The 21,798-nt window shown below is 41.0% G+C and overlaps 1 protein-coding gene across 1 annotated transcript in view; it reads right to left on the bottom strand.

The window, feature by feature from the left end:
- Window positions 1-16,524, bottom strand: part of NEIL3 (nei like DNA glycosylase 3) — a 41,454-nt gene extending 24,930 nt beyond the window's left edge. The window contains exons 1-2 of the mRNA XM_030829907.2: window positions 16,347-16,524; window positions 7,288-7,415 (exon numbers count right to left, since the gene is read on the bottom strand). Coding sequence (XP_030685767.2) covers window positions 7,288-7,415; window positions 16,347-16,502 — 284 coding nt within the window. The 5' untranslated portion in view covers window positions 16,503-16,524. The remainder of the gene's footprint in view (window positions 1-7,287; window positions 7,416-16,346) is intronic.
- Between the last annotated feature and the right edge of the window lie 5,274 nt (window positions 16,525-21,798).

The following is a 21,798-nucleotide window of genomic DNA, read 5'->3' on the forward strand; positions in this document are numbered from 1 at the left end:
TAGAACAAAAGCAAACCCATCTTTGAGCGGCAGTAAGTATATCATGCAAGAAATTTTTGTTCCTTCACTTTTTGGAATATAAGCAAACAAATGTTAGTCACAATAGACACTTCAAGGGCACAAAGTGATAGCTAATGTCGTATTTTTGTTAATGGCTTTGTATCCTTATAAAACTAGATATGGCAATCATTTTTTCAACTCACAAAGAAAATAAGTTCCTAGAGAAATAATAAGGCCCTGATAGTAAGCCCAAGAAAACACACCCCTGTTCTCTTTTCTTGTCAGATGAGGTACCTTTTATTCACACCACAGTCTACTCTCTCTCAGCTTTTTCTCTGATTCAAAGGCTTGGGGTGAGATTAGGCTAAATTTAAATTGCCTATAGTTGGTGTTTTTATGAATTCTACAAAGCCACCAACATTCACATTCCTTACTTCTAGCTACAGTATATTGGAAATGTTTACCTATTCCAAAATGAGATCTATAGTTTAAGACACTTACTCTTTTCTACCCCCCTGCTTTGGGATAACACAGTGAAACAAATTTTTGCAAAATCTTTCATATTAAAAGAAAAGAGAACAAGTCAAAATGCTATTGTCTTCAATTCTTTTAGTTTCCTTCTACCTTTGTATGTATTGGGAAGAGGGGACTTGTAAATATTTACGGTTAACTTGAAAGCCACAGTGCAGTGATGAAAAATTCATAGCCTTTCAGTTTTTACAGGATTGATTAGTATGTCCAGTTTTAAAAAAAAGAAAAAAAGAAAGTGGTTTTACAAGACTTCTGATGATGAAGGTCAGAAATGACTCTCAAGATGAAATAGTTTTCTGCCTTTCAAACCCTTCTCCTTATAGCTTTGTTGAGTTAATAAATATGGCTCTTTGGGCAGCAAACGTTACTGCTCTGTGCTTCTAATTCCAAAGCACCATGTTACAGTATTGTACAAGGTTAACCAGTCTAACTTTAAAGATGTGGGTTTTAAATGCTGTGCGCCCTACTGTCAATCATAAATGCATTTTACATGCCCCACAGTTCTTGACAGGAAACATGTGTGCCTGTAAGTACTCCAAAACTTAGCCTACGGAGGTTCAACGCCAGTGAAAGGTGTACAACTGTCATGCCCAGAAGCCATCATACCTAAAATCTTTTCAGCTGCATGGCTCCTAAAGTGGATTCTAAATCCCTTTCCATAATGAAACTGCATCTACATATAAAATCTCAAAGGTTAAGACCCAGTTCAAATGCAGGAGTAGCCCCAGTAAGAACCCCAAATCAAAGAAGTATGCCTTTTTTGGTCTTATAAATCTATTCAGAGGGAAATGTGCATAAAAATAACTATTTTTATAATAAGTTTTATTTTTATGAATTTTTATGAAATAGAAAAATGTTATGTATGATGACTGAGCCCCAATAAACCAATGAATTTTGTGTTTATTATTAAGTACCCTTTATCTTAAACTAAGAAAAACATATCAGTACCATGAAAATTTTCAAGGCACAGTAAATACCTGTACTGTCATATTTCTATCTCTTGATCCTCTCAAGCTCCACCCACTCCCAATCCAACTGGCTACCTGAGACCATTCACTCTGCATAACATGACGGCCTGCCCACCGCGGGCTTTAGGCCCAGCCGGGAGTGGCCTCTGTCCTTTCCTCTGATCCCATGCCTTTTACACAGCTGATTCAGGAATGGAAACCTGGATCAAGCTGGATTCATCAGCATTTTCCTGAGGAATCTATCTGGGACACAGAGAGATCAGTTTCTTGTTAGGATTGGGAGATCTATCATGGGAGCTGTCTAGGGTAATGTGTCCTGACATGGGCACCAGAAAAGCCAAGAGAGGCCTGTCTGCAGAGACACAGACGACAGGAGATTTCAGTGGGGAACAGAATCAGGAAATGCAGAGTCCTCATAGCGTTTAGTCTTCGCTTCCAGTTCTACCTGAAGCCTGACTGCATTATCTTCCGGTATCAACAGACACCCATATTCTTATAATAAACAATTACTAAGCTTGTTTAAGTTGGGCTTCTGTCGCTTGCAACCAAAATTCTAATATAAAAATTATGTTCAAACTAAAAATTGAAGTGATAGTAAGAAAATTCCTCTAGTTAGAAATAACTGCCTAAAACAAATCAATAAATAAGACCCAATACTATTTTAACCACCAGCCACATTCTTCCTGTTATCACTAGCAGAATAATCTGAACCTCCTTAGCCAAACATAAATAGCAACAACGACAGTATTGTCACAGGTTCAGATTAATGACAACTACACATGCAGATGAGGCAACTGCTTATGAAGATTATCAAGTGGTCAAAATCGTCATATGGATACTAGCGTGTAAAACAGTTGAATATAAAGATTGTAAAACTTATGCTGGGAATTCAAAGAAAGAGGTTATAAAAAGAAAGATATGGTCTTAACCATGTTGAAAAGGAAAAAGGGAGTTCTGCTTCTACTTAGGATATAGAAGCTAAAAGTGAATATGGATCCTACCCTAAGAAGGAGAAAAATCACAGTATTTACAAAATCCTAAATTTTCTTGAGCAGGCAGCCAGGTGAAATAAATTCCAAAGAGTGACAAGCCCCTCTGGAAAAACAGACACACAAGTTATTCCATCTGGGAAAGAGTACGGGAGAAAGCGACGGCTACTGTAGAAATGGATAAGAAGAAAACAGCTAATATTTTCAACAAACTTTTAAATAGTGTGGCTAGTATGACGGTTTAGAATCTCTGGAGCCCCAGACACAAGGAGAGTGTGCCCTCACTTGTAAGCTCTTTCCCACAGGCATCCACAAGTTAGCTGCCCACAAGTAAGATGTGAGTCATGGCAGGGGACCTGAAAGAGCCACCCTTGGTGACGTGGGACCTGCCTGCATGAAACCCTGTCTCCTTGCTTCTTGAACATGCCTCTTACATGAAGCAGAGGTCTTAGAAAGTTTTAAGACGCTCTAGCCAATAGAGAGGTACAAACAAAAAGCTGAGTAGTAACAGGAGTAACAGGAAACTACCTGCAGGCAGAGGAAGTCTCGTGCCAGGTAACAAGGATAAGCAAGCAGTCTGCCACTGGGGAGGGAAGGAAACCCTTCTGCCTCCAGGTCCAGGCCAAGTGCACTGCTGTTCAGAACGAGCCCAAGCAAAAGCCATCTGCCTCTAGGCATGAGGCAGGGAATCAACCTTGGTGCAGACTCCTGCAGTGATACTCCAGGCACCAGTCCCATGGGAGAGAGCGAGGTAACTCTCTGACCTAAGGCCACCCACACAGCGAAGGAAGCACGGCTGCCTTAGGGAGGAGAGGGGCAGCAGCTCTGAGAAAACTGCAGCCCTGAGGCCCACATGCTCAGGGCCTGCCCAAAATTAAAGCTGGTCTGGAAGAAACAAGAACCTCTGTTTCCCCATCACGAACCTCTCACTGAGTAACAGGCAACAGCAGTCTGCCACCGGAGGGCTGGGGGACCTGAGTGTGGAGAGACTCCCTTAGGACAGGAATATGCAGGGTAGGTAGTCAGTAGGCAGCTGACTAAAAAAAATGATGATACATCCATAGAGTAGAACACTTTGTGCACGTTAAAAATAATAATGTACATTTTGACGTTGACCAATGCAATATGCATGTTATGTAAAAGGGAAAAATATAAATTAAAATTCCTATTTATATAAAAATCATAACATGCAATATCATATAATTCATGCATATGTAATATAAACTATATATACAATTTATATTTTATCTATGATATTTACAAAAACTGTTGAGTGTTTTCTTTTTAACAGTAGTAATTATGGGTGGTATTTACTTTTTCCTTTAGATATTTTGGAACTATCTTAAGGTTTTACAATTGGCTTATATATTACTTTAAAATATGGGAAAAACTGCAATAAAATGATGTGTACTGTGAAAAGAAGCAAGAAAAGGAAAGCGGCAGAACTAGCGACCCTGTAGGCTGTCGGGTGCAGAAGGGAACGTAAATGACTGCGGTAAAGATTTCCATATTTTCTCCAGTTACGCATGAAAGCATTATGGTAATTGAAATACAAGATAAAAGCTACTATTTAAGAAATTTAAAATATGTATTTTTCCACCTGTAGATTACTTTAATGGTCAGTTTTGTTACATTGCAAGTGACAGAGACCCAACTCAAAAAGCTTAGGCATTAAGGGATATTTGGTCGCTTATGGAGTCAGGAAGGCTGAAGAATCACACTGCAGGAAAGGCAAGAATGTGGCTGGATCTTAGCAACAGAGGGAATTGGGGGCTAAAATCCCTCTGGGATTCTCTCTGCTTTATGGAGGCTGGCTGTATTTTCCATCACCTTGTCTTTCTGGACAAGCCAACGGCCACCTACAAGTCTTAAGGCCTCACAGCCCCAGCTTTCCTCCATCACCGAGAGCCTAATCTGCCTCGGCTCCAGCTGAGAAAGTTCACAGAAGAACTTGGGCTGACCCAACCGACTACGTGGGAGAGAAAGTTAAGTAAGATTATGCTAAATTCAACTTGAATTCTTTGGTTACTGTGACCAGATGATCAGTTTCCAGAGGAAATGCTGTCCCCAAAAGATAAGTGCGCATGTTGGACAAACAGTAGGTATTCACTACTCTCAAGTATAAAATTTCATTTGGAGTCCTTATCACACTCCAACTTTTCCTAACATGTTATGTGACAGATTACAAAACTATGTTTAAGCTCTAAAACCCTCTTATAAGTAGCATATGTATCATGGATTCCTTAAAGACCTTTCAGCAAACCAGAAAGAACTGTCACATTATCTCTTGCATTTCTCTTTAGAGGATCATATCACTCAAGCTCCAATAAATTACAAAATTGATTATGTATAATGCTTCACTAAAATGGCAAAGCCTCCAAAATATTTCAGATACAGTTTCTGGTCTCTGAGTATGCATGTAATTGCAAACAATGGGAGTCACATAAACCATAAGTTGGAAACACCAAAGTGTTTTAGAAAAGATATTCATTTAAAAAAAAAATATATATATATATATATATATATATATAAAAGTTCACGATATAAGCTGCGTTCATTTTGACTGAAAATAGCAGCTTGTAGGATGGGCATGTCTGGGTGAACAGAGTTACAAATACATGCACACATAGTACCGGCAACACATGCACTCATGGTTAATAGAGATTCTATTTGGTAGTGGGATTGTGAAGGTATAAATTTATTCTTGTTTGTTCATTGTTTCTCAGTTTGCTCTAATGAGTATTTGATACATATTTAACAAAAAATTAAACATGACTCTTTTTTTGTTGACAGATGAAGAGCTTCTGTAAAGTGTTCAGAAAGAGTATAGGTATTAATCACACCTAACACCACATCTGCACTCCTAAAATAAACGTATACCAAATCATTTTTATTGTTTTCTGGCACTATTCTGAGCACTCTGATACATCTTTTAGCAACAGAAACAGTCACTGTCTAATTTGTATCTTTCTGAAGTGTGGATTTTACATGGCAGATCCTCTTCCAGAGGGCTAGGCCTGTATTCTACTTTCATTAACAAACGAATCCCAGGAAGATTCATGGCCTGGCCTATAAGATGTACTAAATCCATGGGCAATTTGAGTTGTGAGAAGCTGCCTATTGAGGGAAAACTGTGATCATTAAGCATGTTTCCTACTATCAGCTTTCTAAAGAGCAGACCAGCCTGGTGGGGAGGAAACAGAGGTCAGAAATGAAGACTACATTTCTATCTCACGCTCACAGACCTGCAGCCTTACACAGGACCCCATTTCTCTGACACTGTCATCCATCCTCCCAAGAAGCACAGGTTAGGAGAGCATTTTCCTAACTTACGTTAAATTGTGAAAGGGAATACAGGTGATTTTAGGTTGTTAACTTCATATTCAAACAGCTGATCTGCCAATGACCTTCAACTGTTACATCACATAGCAGTCAAGGCCATAGGAATCACACGGGTCTCCATCCATGTACTGAGACACATACTCGCCAGGGATGGTACTAGTTACTTAGTTTGAGGAAACAGCTGCCCTTGTTTAGAACTTCATGGAACACTTGCTGACAGCTCTGCACTGAGAAATGATTCCCCCCTTATCAGTCTGGTGGAGAACACTTGGTAAAAACCTCCCTCTCGTGCTATAGAAATAAATCTGCACCTCACAACAGAGAATCAATGACATATCAATGTTTTCAACTATCTTACATGGATCCCATTGTGTCCTACTCTGTTTGGAGCAAAGAATTTTCAATCACATCAATCAATCTATTACCACAATAATGTAGCCTGCAGTAGATCACTGCTGCCTGAACCGGGAGGCGGGTGCTGATGTTATCAATTCCAGGCTGAGAAAAACCATGAAGGGACAACGCTGTCCAGGGACAGCAGCTGCTGACAATGAAGAGACCACGTCAAAGGAAAAGCAATCACATAAAGTCTGAAGTACTCTAAACATGCAATAGATGAGATGCAATAAATAACAATCACAGAGTCATATTATCTCTTTGCAACCATTATTCACCTTCACTTAGAAGCATGGGGTCTGGTAACAGAACTTTTAAGCAGGTGAACACTGTGTAATATCTTAAGGAAACATTAATAAAGATTCAAATTTACAGTTTGCAACAGATTAGGCTAAACTCCGAGAAGACAGATTTGACAGACATATTATTCCACAGGCCTTTTTTTGTATGTTTTGCAAAAATTAGATAGGTGATTACATACATTTCGACATTTTTATCATTAAGTCAACCAATGTGTTAGCAATGAATTTCCATAAGCACTGTGAGACAGCAGAGAACCGGTTACTTCTGTGGAAAGTTTTGAAATCTATAAATAAGTTTCCCTTCCCGTACAAGGCTTCAGAGAAAGAAGAGAGAAAAATGTAAAAATCTAGAGAGACATTCAAACCAAATGAGGAGCTGTCATAAATATAAAGAGAATAATGTCGCTAAATGCAATAAATATTTGGTGGAAATTAGAGGGAAAAGAGCACCCCAGGGAGTTTGAGGAGGGGCAAAACAGAGCTGTAACGCTCTAATATCCCTTGGGAAGCCCTGCCAGACTGTCATCTTTTTTTAAAAGAAATAAATTGACTAACCCTCCAAGGAACGATGACATCACAATTTATTCTTCTTCTGCTTATTGCTTTCCATGATAGAATCTCAACCTCTTGTATTAGAGCTCTCTTAAAAATGGAGTACTTTCTATGTATTTAAATGTGACATGCAGCAAACTGCAAGAAAAGCCTTCTACACATCTCTAAACATAGAGAGATAAGACGTACTGTACAGATTTACCTTACCGTAAAGCTTTTGGCCCAAAGTACATAAAGAGCTCCTTCCCCAAAGTTTCCACGCCGCTGTAAATGTGCCCATTAAACAGTCTCAAGAAATTCTGGCTGGAATCTTTATTATTATTCAGTGCAGCAGCCTAGGAGAAAATACATACACATATGTAAACACACACAAACTCGAAACAAAAATCATAATTTAATTCTTAAGGTTTTTATATTACTTCATGCCCAGGTACATCCAATGAGAAGAATAATCTCCAACAAGTCGAGTAACGTAATCAGCTATTTACATACATTTTGTCAAATTACTAGGCAGTCATTTAAAAAGAGAGAGGCCAGAGCTTCCCTGGTGGCGCAGTGGTTGAGAGTCCGCCTGCCGATGCAGAGGACGTGGGTTCGTGCCCCGGTCCGAGAAGATCCCACATGCCGCGGAGCGGCTGGGCCCGTGAGCCATGGCCGCTGAGCCTGCGCGTCCGGAGCCTGTGCTCCGCAATGGGAGAGGCCACAACAGTGAGAGGCCCGCGTACCGCAAAAATAAATAAATAAAAGAGAGAGGCCAAATAAAAATTAAGTGGAAAAAAAGTCATTCGCACACAATCAAAATGAACTTCTTCCAGGACCATATCGCTCTGTGCATATGAAAAGCACAGAAAAATGATGTGAATGTTTTAAAGCTAAAAACTAGGGCACAGAGTCTTTCATTTCCAACGTGCAGCCAACGTCCTCGGAAGAGCATTCAGATACAAACAGCTAAAAATGGCGGATAAAATATGGAAACAAGACATTTTGACTTGTAAGCCAGTAAGGAAGAGTAAGAGGTCAAAAACCAAGTAAAGGGCTTCCCTGGTGGCGCAGTGGTTGAGAGTCCGCCTGCCAATGCGGGGGACACGGGTTCGTGCCCCGGTCCGGGGGGATCCCACATGCCGCGGAGCGGCTGGGCCCGTGAGCCATGGCCGCTGAGCCTGCGCTCTGCAACGGGAGAGGCCACAACAGTGAGAAGCCCGCGTACCGCAAAAAAATAAAAAAAATTAAAAACAAAAAAAAAACAAGTAAAAAGTGAGAGAGAACCCCAAAGGTAAGAAGCCAGCTTCTATCAGAAAGGCATTTTACCAGACATAAGGAATGAGCGCTTCAATTTCATGGTCTTGTGGGATACGGGGTATCAGAGATAAAGCCTGGGGTCCCCCCGAGGAGGGGGATCTGATTTGAGATCTGCTACTCTCTCCCTCCCCAACTGCAATGTTCAGAATAAAGGAAAAAGAAACCCACTACTCCTTCCCCCATCAGCAAGCAAAACCAAACAACACAGTGTCAGAATTACAACATATGAACTGAACATTATCAAGAAGATCAAGGAAATTATAAACATAAAATCTCAGTTCTTCTGTGGGTGAAGGAAAGGAATGGGCTGAGTTTAGATATCCCTTGAGAAGCCCTGCCAACCTATCATTTTTTTTTAAAAGAAATCAATTGACTAGTCTTCCAAGTAACAATGACATAATGACATAGAAAATGATGACATAGATAATGCTCTTTTTCTTAAGCTGGGCAGTATATATACTGGTATGATAAACCGATAAAACAGTTTTAGATACTGTCTGTGAGCAAATCACAACTTTCCCTCCACTTATGTTAGGATGTTACCATTCAGTGATTCTCAGACTTTTGGTTTACAGACATGTCATCCTATATATTTAAGATGATATGTTCATTCTATTCTTTATTTGACTAAATTGGTCCTTGTTAAAAAAAAAAAGACACAACTGTAGTATTTAGCTCAAAGGGATAAAGGGATAAGAGATGTTAAAAAGAAGAAAAAAAAATTGCAAATTGCTAGGGACTAAATTGTGTCCCCTCCAACACTCTTTACGTTGAAATTCTTACCCCCATTGTGACGGTATTTGAAAATAGGGCCTTTAAGAGGTAATTAAGGTTTAATCGGGTCATAAGGGTGGGACCCTGATCCAATAGGATTAGTATCTTTATAAGAAGAGACACCAGAGGACACACTGTCTTCCTCCTGTATACTCAGAGGAAAGGCCATGTGAAAAGAAAGTGCTATCAGCAAACCAGGAAGAGAGCTTCACCAGAAACAACTGGCTGGAACCCTGGTCTTAAACTTCTAGCCTCCAGAACTGTAAGGAAATTAATTTCTGTTGTCTAAGCCACCCAGTCTGTGGTATTTTGTTATAGCAGCCCAAGCAGATGAAGGCATGAACAGACACTATTCTTCCACTAAATCCATTCACAGTTGTAATGGCTACAGCCAATGCCAAACTTTCCCAAACTGCCTGAAGTTCAGAGAACTGGCTTTACATCTGTCCTTTGCAAAATAAGAACTGCGGAATCAATCACAGACTTACAGCGACCAATGAACGAATGCAGAGGAGTAATTAATAGCGACAGCCTTGCAGTTCTGCACGAACCAAAAAACAAACAAACAAACAAAACCCCCCCAAAACCCATGGGAGATTCTAGCATCAGGAACTATGGACACATGTCACCATGTCCTCAGAACATCTGCCTCTGATTCCTCTTCTCTTTCTTGGATGAACTCTAGTGCCAATTCACTGGACCACCAGGGAAGTCCCAGAATTCGTTATTTAATACTTGATGAGGTGCTTGGGTTTAAAATGAGATGTTAGTATAACCTCTTCCTTGCTCACATGTATTGTGTGTCCCTCTCTCTGGTACTGGAATTTCCCCACTGGAAAGAGGAATCATCTTGAGGTTTTCAAAGTGCCAAACCCAGCACAGTGTTTTCACCAACCACTATGATGGGACTTAACAAACTAAATGATGATCCGTCTGTGACTTGTGTTTCTCCCTTATTTGTCCATAAGCTCCTGGGGAAAAGTAACTCTGGTGTTTAATATCCCTGGGAGCCTCACACAATGCCTGGAATTCAGGAAACATCTGTGGGATTAATCAGATCCCTCCTTCTTCCCCTCTTAAAACTGAGTGTGGCTTTAAAACACAGGGTTGCTGTCTTCCCCACCCATCATCCCCATCTTGCTTTACCTTTCCCAAGGTTTCTTGGCAAAAACTTCTACTCTACCACCTGTTTTATCTCCTTTGAAAATTATTAACACCCTAGTCTCTTATTTTCTAATTATCTTCAATGGAGTGAGGCTTAAATATAGGAGGACCAAATTCTCATGACTACCAAAAGCTAGATGGATGTAAAATACTATATTTACCAGTTTCCCATAAAGTAAAAAGAACTTTATGGGAAGGTTTAGGAAGAGATTAATGTATTTTCAGCGGCCAGTCCCAGCCTGTCCGGTTTTTATTTAAGATGCTTACTTAGCATTTAAATGGCTGCTTTGAAAACATCTATTCCAATACCTTATTTGGGTTTTGAGGTGATACAAAAAGATCTTTTTATCCAGTTGTCTATCACGTGAGCACCTGACCAAATCCCCTGATTCCCAGTACACTATCATTTCTAAAATAATCAGCTTTAGATAATATACTCAGGGCAAAATAAAAAATTCAACTTATAATCGCCCATCTCAAGCACTTGCATATATTTTTAACTGTTTTTTAAAAACTCCATTTAGGGGAAATTCTGGTGTACCAGTGATGGTTTGTTCCATTTATTTTGAGAGCGCCTGTGTACAAACTGGGAAAGGCTTCTGCAATAAACCAAAGATTTACAAGATATTCACTTGCCCTGCTGTGGAATCTGGGGTTATCACCTCTTTGTATAAGCTCCAGCTGTCCAGACAAATTCAAAAATTAATTTCCACAAGCCTATTATTTTTGCTGTAACTATACACAATGGCCCAATATATACGTGGCTTTCTCATTTGGGCCCTTATAATCCTATTACAATATTATTTGAACATTTCATTCTTTTTTTTTTTTTTCCTGAAATAGAGAGGAAAATCTCCTTTGCCACAATTTTAAGTATGATTGAGAAGGGTTCACGTTCCCATTTTCAAGTAGCTTAATAATATGAAATCGTCAAAACAACATATATCTTCGGAGACAGCACATGATTTATTGTGCTGATTACCATTTATCCTGCCTATCCATGGGTGAACAAGGAAGATGAACTTTTCAGAACAGAATAAGACTTTTCCATAGATAAATGTTTCAGCTCTAGTGCGGTTACATATTTTCCCCAGAGAGGAAGAAAATAATACCATATTTACATTCATAGTCTGTCCTCCTTTTTGTCTCCCACATGCTTTACCTTCCTAATACAACGACACTTTCAGTAATCAGAAGTCACTTCTCTACCAATTTAGACCACCAAAGAACCTAGTTTTAAAATGGTCTCTAAGCCCCCAAATAGAGGTCTTTAGGTCCTTTCATCAAAATATATTCTACAATTTTGTAAGAGGAGAGGCTGTAAGCGCTTACTCAGAGGCTAAATGCTTTATACACAATATGAGGGCACCACAAGATTACACCCCTTCATAAGGCAATAGGTCATGCCTCTGATAAATGGGTCTGGTGAGAAAGCCCTGTTGTGGGAGAAAAAGGAACAAACAATTACCAGGACGTTTACTTTACATCGCTAGGCACTAAGCTAAGAGTTTTATATGTCCTCTAATCTAATCCTGACCAAATAAGCAAAGATGTAAGTCATAAGCACCTCCAGCTGAGGAAGTAACAAAGGAGCTGGAATTCAAAATCATGTCCTTTTCTCTACATCACCCCCAATACTTCGTTGTTTGGTGAAAGCTCCAGTGGCCATGGAAAGTCATCTCCCTGAGTTTCCTCATCCGTATGTTATCTGTTCTCTGTTGACCCTTGTTCCACGGCTCTATATAATGCTGAGTGCTGGTAATAACGATCCTGAGTCATTAAGGTGAAACCATTATCAGTATCCATTGAAGAAGGTAAGCAAGTACTCTAAAGCAATGTTAAAAGCCCTTTTTGGATGTAAACAAATAAGCTTCATTTGGCTGGAAAACGAATCTCTGTGGATTAGCTCCTTCCTTTACATACTGGCAATAAAAATGAGCTATGATTCTTTCCCCCCACTATGAAGAAGGGAAAGGAGGGAGGAAAACGTTTACTTTGTGGCTTCATGATTTTCTTGTAATAGGAATTTCCATTTAACATACATAACAAAACACATACTCATAAAGAAAGATTCTGAACTGCTTTTAGTTTTAAATCCTTCATCAAAACTACTTTGGCACTATTCAGAACTTTGCGCTTCTCCATCCATTCAAATGTTTATGAGGCCTACTCTGCTCCAGGCACAGTGAAGGGCAGATCAAGAAGGGTAGGAAGAGGGCTTCCCTGGTGGCGCAGTGGTTGAGAGTCCGCCACGGGTTCGTGCCCCGGTCCGGGAGGATCCCACATGCCGCGGAGCGGCTGGGCCCGTGAGCCATAGGCGCTGAGCCTGTGCGTCCGGAGCCTGTGCTCCGCAACGGGAGAGGCCACAACAGTGAGAGGCCCGCGTACCACAAAAAAAAAAAAGAAGGGTAGGAAGAGCTAGCTACATGTATCGAACCTGAAGGAGTGACTAGGTAGCCAGAGGATCATGTTTCAAATGAAATGAATACAAGTAAACTGTTTCCTATCCTGTTTTGTGAAAGAAGATCGAAAACTTATGCAGATTACATACCTATTTCACTACAATACTGTATCCACCCAACAATTAAAATCGGAGGATTGACTCTTCACAGCTCATTAACCAGACATGTTCATTTATATTCCAATGTTGCTTTGTACCATAAGGTTCCAAAGCTCCAACAGAGTTTTATGCAATGTGCTTACAGAGTTGCATAATTTTATGCTGACAAGACAGTGGATCAAAACTCAGAGAAATGATACAGCGCGTGCAGGACTAGCGAATGCCGGGACCTTCTATGGCTGTAACCTTTCTTCTTCTCAATGAGGATCGCTTGTCACCGAGAGACGTGCCTTAAAACGTGTTCTCTATGGACTTGTCAAACTGCAGCAAAGAGGAAGGCTATATGCCACAGTAACTGGTTCATTATGGCAGTAGCTACGGAGGTGTTTTTTTTGGTACAATGATTATCTGGAGTTTAAATCATTTATTTTAAATACATAATATTTCTTTAACTCTCCTTTGTATTTTTCCTGTTTACTGCAATATAAAGAAGATTGTATGCTGTTATTTTTCAACTGCTGCCTTGTGAAAACTAATGACTTCAAGCCAGTAGCAGACACCTTTAAATAGCTTTAACTCTGGCATAAAGGCCTAGAAAACACGGGATCATTACCTGTTACAGTAATGATCACGCCAGAGATCTGTGACAACCTACCATGTTCTGATGCAATTTACTATGGATCGAACAACCCTCTAAAATGCAAAGAACCCTTCATGTTGATAAAGATTATTATTTTTTTAGATCAAAGGCCCAGAAAGTGAAGCCATGGCAAAATATTTAGAATATTCCCAATAACCACAAAGGGATTATTCATTCCATATTGATTTTCAAAGCCAGTTCCCACAGAACCAGGTTCCTGAGATCCCAATCATAAAGACCTTTTCTAACTTTTAATACCTCTTTATGTCAAGGTATTAAGCATAACAGCTTTACATTCAAGGCTGTTTACTTAAGGGGTATATAGCTCATTTAGTAACGCTGCCAAGTGATACTAATTGCCCAAACACTGACTAAGCATGTGTATTATATTATCAGGCTGCACTGTGAACATGGGAATGGTAGCCATTAGGATTATCAAATTAGGTACGAGAATCAACCAAACTGAACAAGACTAAAAATGGTGGCAGACACAGACAAAAACCTAAGGTCTCACTTCGCTGGTTAATAAGTAATCACCACTATATGCTGAGCAATATGGTGTTCCTGACAATGAATCAGCCATTTTCCTACTGAACCGTTTATAACTGAGGGGATCTATGGTTAGGAGTGTAGGCTTTGGAGTCTGAAAGCAGGAAGGTCAAACCCTGGTTCACCCCTTCCTAGTCATGTGATCTGGGGCAACTTAATTATTTAAACTCACTCTGAGCTTCACATTCCTCCTCTGTAGAAGCAGGTTAATCCTTTATCATTGGGTTATTATTTCTTGTAACGAAATGAAATGCAACAGTTCTTCAAAAGCACTTTATGCCTTGCTACTAAAGAGAATCACAAACTAAAGGGAATGTTCATGCTGTTTGGGCCTAAATACCAATGAGGTGATGTCTAGTTAAAACATTAAGTGGGATTCTCACAGAAGGAAGTTTATCTAACTCATCTTTGTATCCTCGGGAGCGAGCTTAAGACCTAATACAAAATATATTATTGTTGAACGACGTCAGTGATGATATCTGTAACATGTCATGCCGTAGTTACCAAGCCCTACTGCCTTTACTTCCGAAATAGCGACTCTGTTCCCTTCTCTTCATCTCTGCCCCCAGCACCCTCCTCCAAGGTCCAGGCAGGCCTCCCGGGATTCCTACAGTCCTCGTGTAACTGAGGAAGCGGCATCTACCCCGCCTTTCCTCCACTCTTCTTACCTTTGCAAGGTAGAGTGATCTTTTCAAAGTGTCAATGGATCTGATCACCTTTCAAAGACCCCCATTACTCCCTACCCAGGTCTACAAAAATCCCCAGCGTCTGACTCCGACTCACCAATCCCAATCCTGTCTTATTTCAAACCACCTTCCTTCTGTCTCATCCTCTCTTTTCCAGCCACACCAGGTTTCTTTCATCCCTCACGTATGCGCAGCTCTCTTCCTTTGCTATTCTTCTGCCTGAAGCGTTCCGCCTGCCAACCTTCAGTTCAGGTCTCCTCACCCTTCATACCTCAGCTTAACTGTTACTTTCTCAGCAAAGCTTTCCCTGAACTTCCTGTAAGTTCTTATGGAACCGTGTATCTCTTCTTTAGAGAAGTTATCAATTTATATTTCTTTCTGTTCTTACTTCATGAATGTCTGTGTATCTACCCAACTAAAGAATAGACTCCACAAGATGGTGTTCGTTTTTGTTCCTCCCTGGTTCCTTGAGTATTCAAAATTTTGTCGAATGAGTGATTTTTCTAAACATTAATATTCTTAAGAGACCACTCAAGATCCATCTCTGTGGTACCCTGAAATGATTTTGAGAGAAACGCTACAATAAAAGAATAGGTGCAGAGTACTAAGTGACATATAAAGTCAAAAATAAATAAAATACACTGGCAACTGGAAGGAGATGCAAAACTAACTCTTCCAAGTTTGAAAATTTATTTTCTCAGACTTAGAACCTCATTTCTTTCAAGTTGTAAGCAGATGCTAATTTCATAGCAGGCAACTTTTTCTTCCAGGACCAAAGGCTACAATGAAGCTTCGCAGGAGAAATTGAAGTACGGCACAATACTGCCTGCATCCATAAAATACAATCATCCGTACATCTAAAAGGCTTTTAAGGCACGATGGCTTAATCAGAATATTCTTAGTTCTAAATTCTAAATTCTAATTTAGTTCTAAATTCTTACCAAATGAATACCACACCATCTGGAATGCATGCCTGAGTGGCAAGAAGCTGTGCTACAATTTCCTTTAAAAAGCAAAAAATCCACTTAAGGGAACCAAAATGGGTTTCACTGCCCCTTCATTAGACGGCAATATTAAGTTGAGTGGGAAGGTTGGTGCTAAATCTTCTATGTGAAATTTCAGAATTATATATTAGTTGTGATACATTTTCAATTGCAGAATATTAGGCAAGCGAGAAGCTAGAATTTTATCCTACAAAGCTTATTGTCTTAAAAATGTGAAGAAAAAACACGTCAGGGGTTGCGGAGATCTGATAACATTAACAGCAGAAAATGCAGCTCTACACAGAAGGAACCACCTTTCGCTGGGCTGTAAAGAAGTTAAGCGACCTGGAATAAAACACCTTCCATCACTCCCCGCCCGGGCCTCTCCACGGCAGCCTTAGCCCAGCAGCTCAGCGGCCCAGCAGCTCTCAACTGGGCGCAATAGCACGGCCTTCTCCCTCCGGTGAAGTCAAGGTCAGCTTTCGGGAACGCGGGGCCCCAGGGCGCCTGAGCCAGAGCAAAGAGATGACTCTTTGGACCCTGGAAACCCGATGGGGTTTTTATTCCACTTCGCCTTGCTGGTCCCCTCGCAAGATATAGGAGCGGCTTACCTGTGAGGAGCCCGCAGCCCCAGAGGCCGAGGGCGGCGAGCCGGGCCCCGCCGGGCTCTGCAGCGCTCGGCCCCGCATGTCCGTCACTGCCTGGCCCGGGCGCACTCGCGCCCGAATCTTCTCTCCATTGAGAGTACAGCCCGGTCCTTCCACCATCTCCCGGGCCGCCCTGTGCCCCTCTATGTTGCACGGCCCTGCTGAGAAAACTGCCGCGCAACCTCACGTCTGCGCGAGCGCGTACCTCGGCCCCGAGGAGATTCAAATCTCCCGCGCGCCCGGCCCCGCCCCGGAAGCCCCGCCCCCGTCCGCGAGCAGGGCTCCCGGGCGCAGGCGCAGTGGCTCAGCGCTCCGGGCCCGGACGCGGGATTGCAGGGAACGAAACGTGAGCGCTGGCGCAGCCCATCTGCCACCCACCGGGGCTGAGTCGTAAAAGCGGAGGCAGTTGGAACCTCAGAAGCTCCAACTTGTTCTTTGCTTTGAGGTTTTGCCTTTCTCTCTGAGCTGCTCTGTACACCCACATTTTGTACCTTATCCTCTTGTTCTGTCCTAAAATCCAAGGTTGCCTGGCAGGCCTTTGCTTGCCCTCTTTGGACGTGGGTGGACGCAGAGGGAGTCAGGGGAGGGTTTTAGAGCAAGCAGCTTTTGCTTTTTCTCTTATAGGTTTAGCATGTCTTAGAAAACGTGGCCTTATATACCAAATATATTTTAGTCTGTATATTAAAATATAGCGAGACCCTACCCAAATTCATGCAACAATTCTATTTTGGGTTGAACGCTATTTGAAATTGCTTTGTAAAAGTCAGGGCTCTATATAAATCAGAGGGCAATACATAGCTTTTCAAATTTACACAAGGATGTGTGCATGTAAATACATAAATATAAGGACTCTATACAATTTTTTTAAAAAATGAAAAAATCGAATCATTTTTGAAAATTAAAACACAGCACATTAGAACACAGTGTCAATTTATAAGTGATTTAATAAGCATACCACTGCTGTCGTTAAACCAGAAAAATATATGTAGTAGAGACTTGAATTAGAATATATTACTAAAGACTTGAATTCAAAAATTTGAAAAGTAATAAGTCTTTCTGTAGGGAGACATTAGTGGTCAAAAGTTAGCTGGATCAGGTTCAGAATTCTTTGTACTTCCTTGCTTAATTTTTGTTTTTTTAATAAATTTATTTATTTTTGGCTGTGTTGGGTCTTCATTGCTGCATGTGGGCTTTCTCTAGTTGCAGTGAGGTGTTCAGGTTTCTCACTGCGGTGGCTTTCTTGTTGCAGAGCAAGGACTCTAGGCACATGGGCTTCAGCAGTTGTGGCTCGCGGGCTCTAGAGCGCAGCCTCAGTAGTTGTGGCCCACGGGCTTAGCTGCTCCAAGGCATGTGGGATCTTCCCGGACCAGGGCTCAAACCCATTTCCTCTGCATGGGCAGACGGATTCTTAACCACTGCGCCACCAGGGAAGCCCTTCTTCTTTAATTGTTGTTTACTCTTTAGGTCAAGTTACTAAATAATCAAGGAAGAATCCTATTCCCTACAACCCAGATTCAGTCATAATCTCTGCCCTTTGATGGAAAACAATTCTCATACACCTTATTCACGTTTACCTTTTTATTCATTATTTTTTGCTACCTAACAAATTGTCCCATTTGTTATTTCAAAGTTTCTGCAGGTCAAAAAGTTGGCAGGGGTCTGGCTCAGTGGTCCTGGCTCAGTGCTTGTCAAGCAATTACAGCCAAGACATTGGCCAGGGCTGCAGTCATCTAAAGGTTTGATTGTAGCTGGGAGATCCACTTCTGAGATGGCTCTCTTGCATAGCTGTTGGCAGAAGGCTTTGGTTTCTCATTTTATGGGTCTCTCCATAGTGTTGCTTGGCTGTTTTCCTGACATGGCAGGTGACATCCCCACCGTGTGTGATCCAAGCCGGAAGGCAAGGAGGAAGCTGTACTGTAATGGCCTTTACTACCTAGTCTCTGAAGTGGCACGCCCACACCTTCACTCCTTCAGTTCATTAGAATCCAGTCATTCGGTACAGCCCACAACGGGTAAAGGAGGAGAATTAAGCTTTATTCCTGGAAGGGAGGAGTACCAAATACCTTGTGAACATATTTTAATGCCATCACAATCTTCATTCATCTGATTGATTCATCATGAACTTATTCTCTTTAGCTGTTGTGTACTGGGGCACATTTGGATCAAATAAAATCTTTAACTTGAATTAGGTTTACCATTCTCCAGAGAGCTGAGTAAGAGCTGGGGAGTAACACTGAAGACACTGAGAGACGTCATTGATGTGCCCCTGCAAGGCCAAGCCAGATTTTGTTTATCTGTGACGAGACTCTGAGTCTTTGGATACTTCTCTTTTTTATCCTTCCTTACATGCAATTAAGGGTGACATCGCATGCACTCTGCATCTGCAGTGTTTATAAACAGTCATCTCACCACTGCAAGCAAACCTTCCCTGGTATAGACTCGATTTCTTCTTAAGCATTATTTATTACTTGATGACTTTATAAAAGTCATTCATTTTCTCTAAAACACACTTTTTTCTTATGTAAAATAAAATATACATTTCTTATAAGCCTCCACATGATTTGTTTTTTGTTTTAATTCCCAAATAGCATAACATATATGAAAGCACTTTGAAAACACACACTACAAACTCAAGGAATTAAGATAAATTCGATTTGCTCTGCCCAGAATATGCTCTGTACTTTCTGTTTCTTTGCTCATGCTGTTACTCTCACCTTTTTGTATCCTTGTCTTCATCCCAGTTTACTGAAATTCTCCCAATTTTTAAGTCCTAATTGAATGCATACCCTCTAAGAAACCTTCCAGGTACACTTTACAAATGAAGGAACGGAGAGGGTCACGGAGAGGTTAGGTAACATGCTCAAGGTCACAGAGTTGGGATTCAACCAGGCAAGCCAAGGTCTTAGCCAAATGCTTTCACCAACATCACTTACATGACACTAGCCCTCAATCAAATATTTTTAGGAACAACTTATGAAATGGTGGTTTAGAGGGAAAGCACCTTTTAGTCAGCCTTATATGGGGATTAAAGGCAATCTCAAAACCTTCCTTCAGCATATTAAGTTTTAACATGTTCTGGATAATGAAACTTTGTTTTTACCCTTCTCCTTACAAGGTCTGTGTGCAGATTTTTAGTTGGAATGATAAAAATGTAGCCCGGGGGAAATGTCATTAATTTCTGTGTTTTACATAAATAACTTGAATATATTTAACAGGTAGAGAGATAACATCCATCCTCTCTGAACACCCTCTTAATTTTAGCTCTGAATAGAGGAAACAGTCATTAGTGAACATTACGTGCAGGTGTTCTCAGTGGTATTTACTAAAGAGTCTCCAGTTTATACCCATTAAGAGAAACTTCTAGCGCTAGATTACAAGAAGAATAAAATGCACAGCAGCAGAAACCATTTTTGACACTTTCATTGTTTGAAGCATATACCAAAGGCTGGGACTTTGCAAAGCAGTGGATTTTGTTCCATTGCGAAGGCTGGAAGCGCCAGGTGACAGTTTTCTGCTTGCAAAGCCAAAATCTAAATTGCAGAATCAACCATGGGCTTCTGGGTAACTCACGAAACCGCCCTGACATACCTAGCCTTTTCACAGTGATGTGAAATCTAGGACTGGGTGCTTTGGTTTTGCCAGATTCTCCATGGAAGGGATTTTTCTAATTTATTTCTTAATTTAAGCATATTTAGTAAGCAAAGGTAGTTTCTGAGCATGAACTTAATTTGGGGGAAAATAATAACTAAATAGTTATTAAACACTCATAAAAGAGCCCAGATAATCTCTTTGTGAGGGGTTCTCTCCATGAGAGAGGACAGGAGAATTAATTCATTTTCTATTTTGAAATAGAAAAGCAGGTTATTTTTTGTCAATATCTTGGAGCAATATTCTTCACCGGTCTCAGGCACTGGAGAGCGTATTCAAGTTGAGGCATGAAATCCGCCATTTATTCATTCATTCAAAAAACAATGCAATTATTGGGCACCTAATTTGTTTCAGGAAGAGTGCTGGATCCATGGATACAGATATAAGTCAGAGATCTAAACAGCTCACCAACTAGTGCAGCGAGAAGAGGAAATAAACACCAGCGTGCTGACAGGTAACCTCAGGGTGCTCCCGGCAGACACAGGGAGGAGACCTCGGTTTTCCGACATCTCCGCTAAATTTTGAGGAGACATAAATAAAAGTTTGTTGCATAAAGGATAGGAGAAGGGGATTTTTAGGCAGATAGGGGGAAACCTATTTTACAACGCCAGGAGGTGTGAGAGAACCTCATATTTGGGGGGACCACAAGAATATCTGGAGGACAAGAGGATAGGGAGTGAGGGCAGATGGGGCCGAGAGAAGTCAGCAAAGCCAGATGATGGAAAACCTGAATGGTATGCTAAGAAGTATGGGTCTTCTGTTGAAAGTAACAGGGGAACAAATAGAGAATTCTATGTAGGAGATGGACATGCTTAGCTTTGCTTTATTAAATGATCCCCAGTATGGTGTGAAGCAGTGGGTCTCAACCGGTGACATTTGGTCACAACTAGGGGGAGAGGTACTACTGGCATCTCATGGGTCGAGGGCAGGGATGCTACTAAATATCTAACAACGTGCAGGACAAACCACCACAGCAGATCGTTAATTACCCAGTCAAGAAAGTGTTACCAGTACCAAGGCTGAGAAAGCCTGGTGCGGCAGGCTGAATAAGGCTCCCCCCAACCCTAACGTGTTCATGACCTAATCCGTGGAACTTGTGAACACGTTTCCTTAAAGGGCAAAAGGGATTTGACAGATGTGATTGAATTAAGGATTGTGAAATGAGGAGATGATCCTGAATTCTCTGAGCGCACCCAGTGTAATCACAAGGGTCTGGTAAGAGGCGGCACGAGGGTCAAAGACAGAAAAGGTAATGTGAGGACAGACCCAGGCAGTGAGGGAGATGGATGATGCTTTTGAAGATGGAGGAGGGAGCAAGGAACGCAGGCGACCTCCAAAAGGAGCAGCCCTGTTGACACCTTGACTCCAGGCCCGTAAGACTGCTGTGGGACTTTTGCCCTTCAGAAAAGTTAGAGAATAAATTTGTGTTATTGTAAGCTGCTAAACATGAACTACTTAGAGCAGCAATAGGAAATTAATGTATCTGTCTCGGAGAACAGGACAGATAGGAAGTGAATCTTGATGCAGAATAAACAGTAAGCAGGTGTCAACATTGCCAGGCACTTATCTGAGCACTGGAGACACAACAGTGATTGAGGCAGGAAAAAAAATTCCACTCTCCTGAAACCTATAGTTTTTGTTCTTTTTTTGGTATGTGTGAGTTCTTATTATAGTCCAGGAAATAATGTCTGTATAATGCTAACTTCCTTTCCCAGTCCATCATACATCAGCTAACTTTCTCTAAAACTTGAGAGTTTTACTTTTGACT

This window comes from Globicephala melas, chromosome 21 (genome assembly GCF_963455315.2).
Source record: "Globicephala melas chromosome 21, mGloMel1.2, whole genome shotgun sequence".
NCBI classification, from domain to species: domain Eukaryota; kingdom Metazoa; phylum Chordata; class Mammalia; order Artiodactyla; family Delphinidae; genus Globicephala; species Globicephala melas.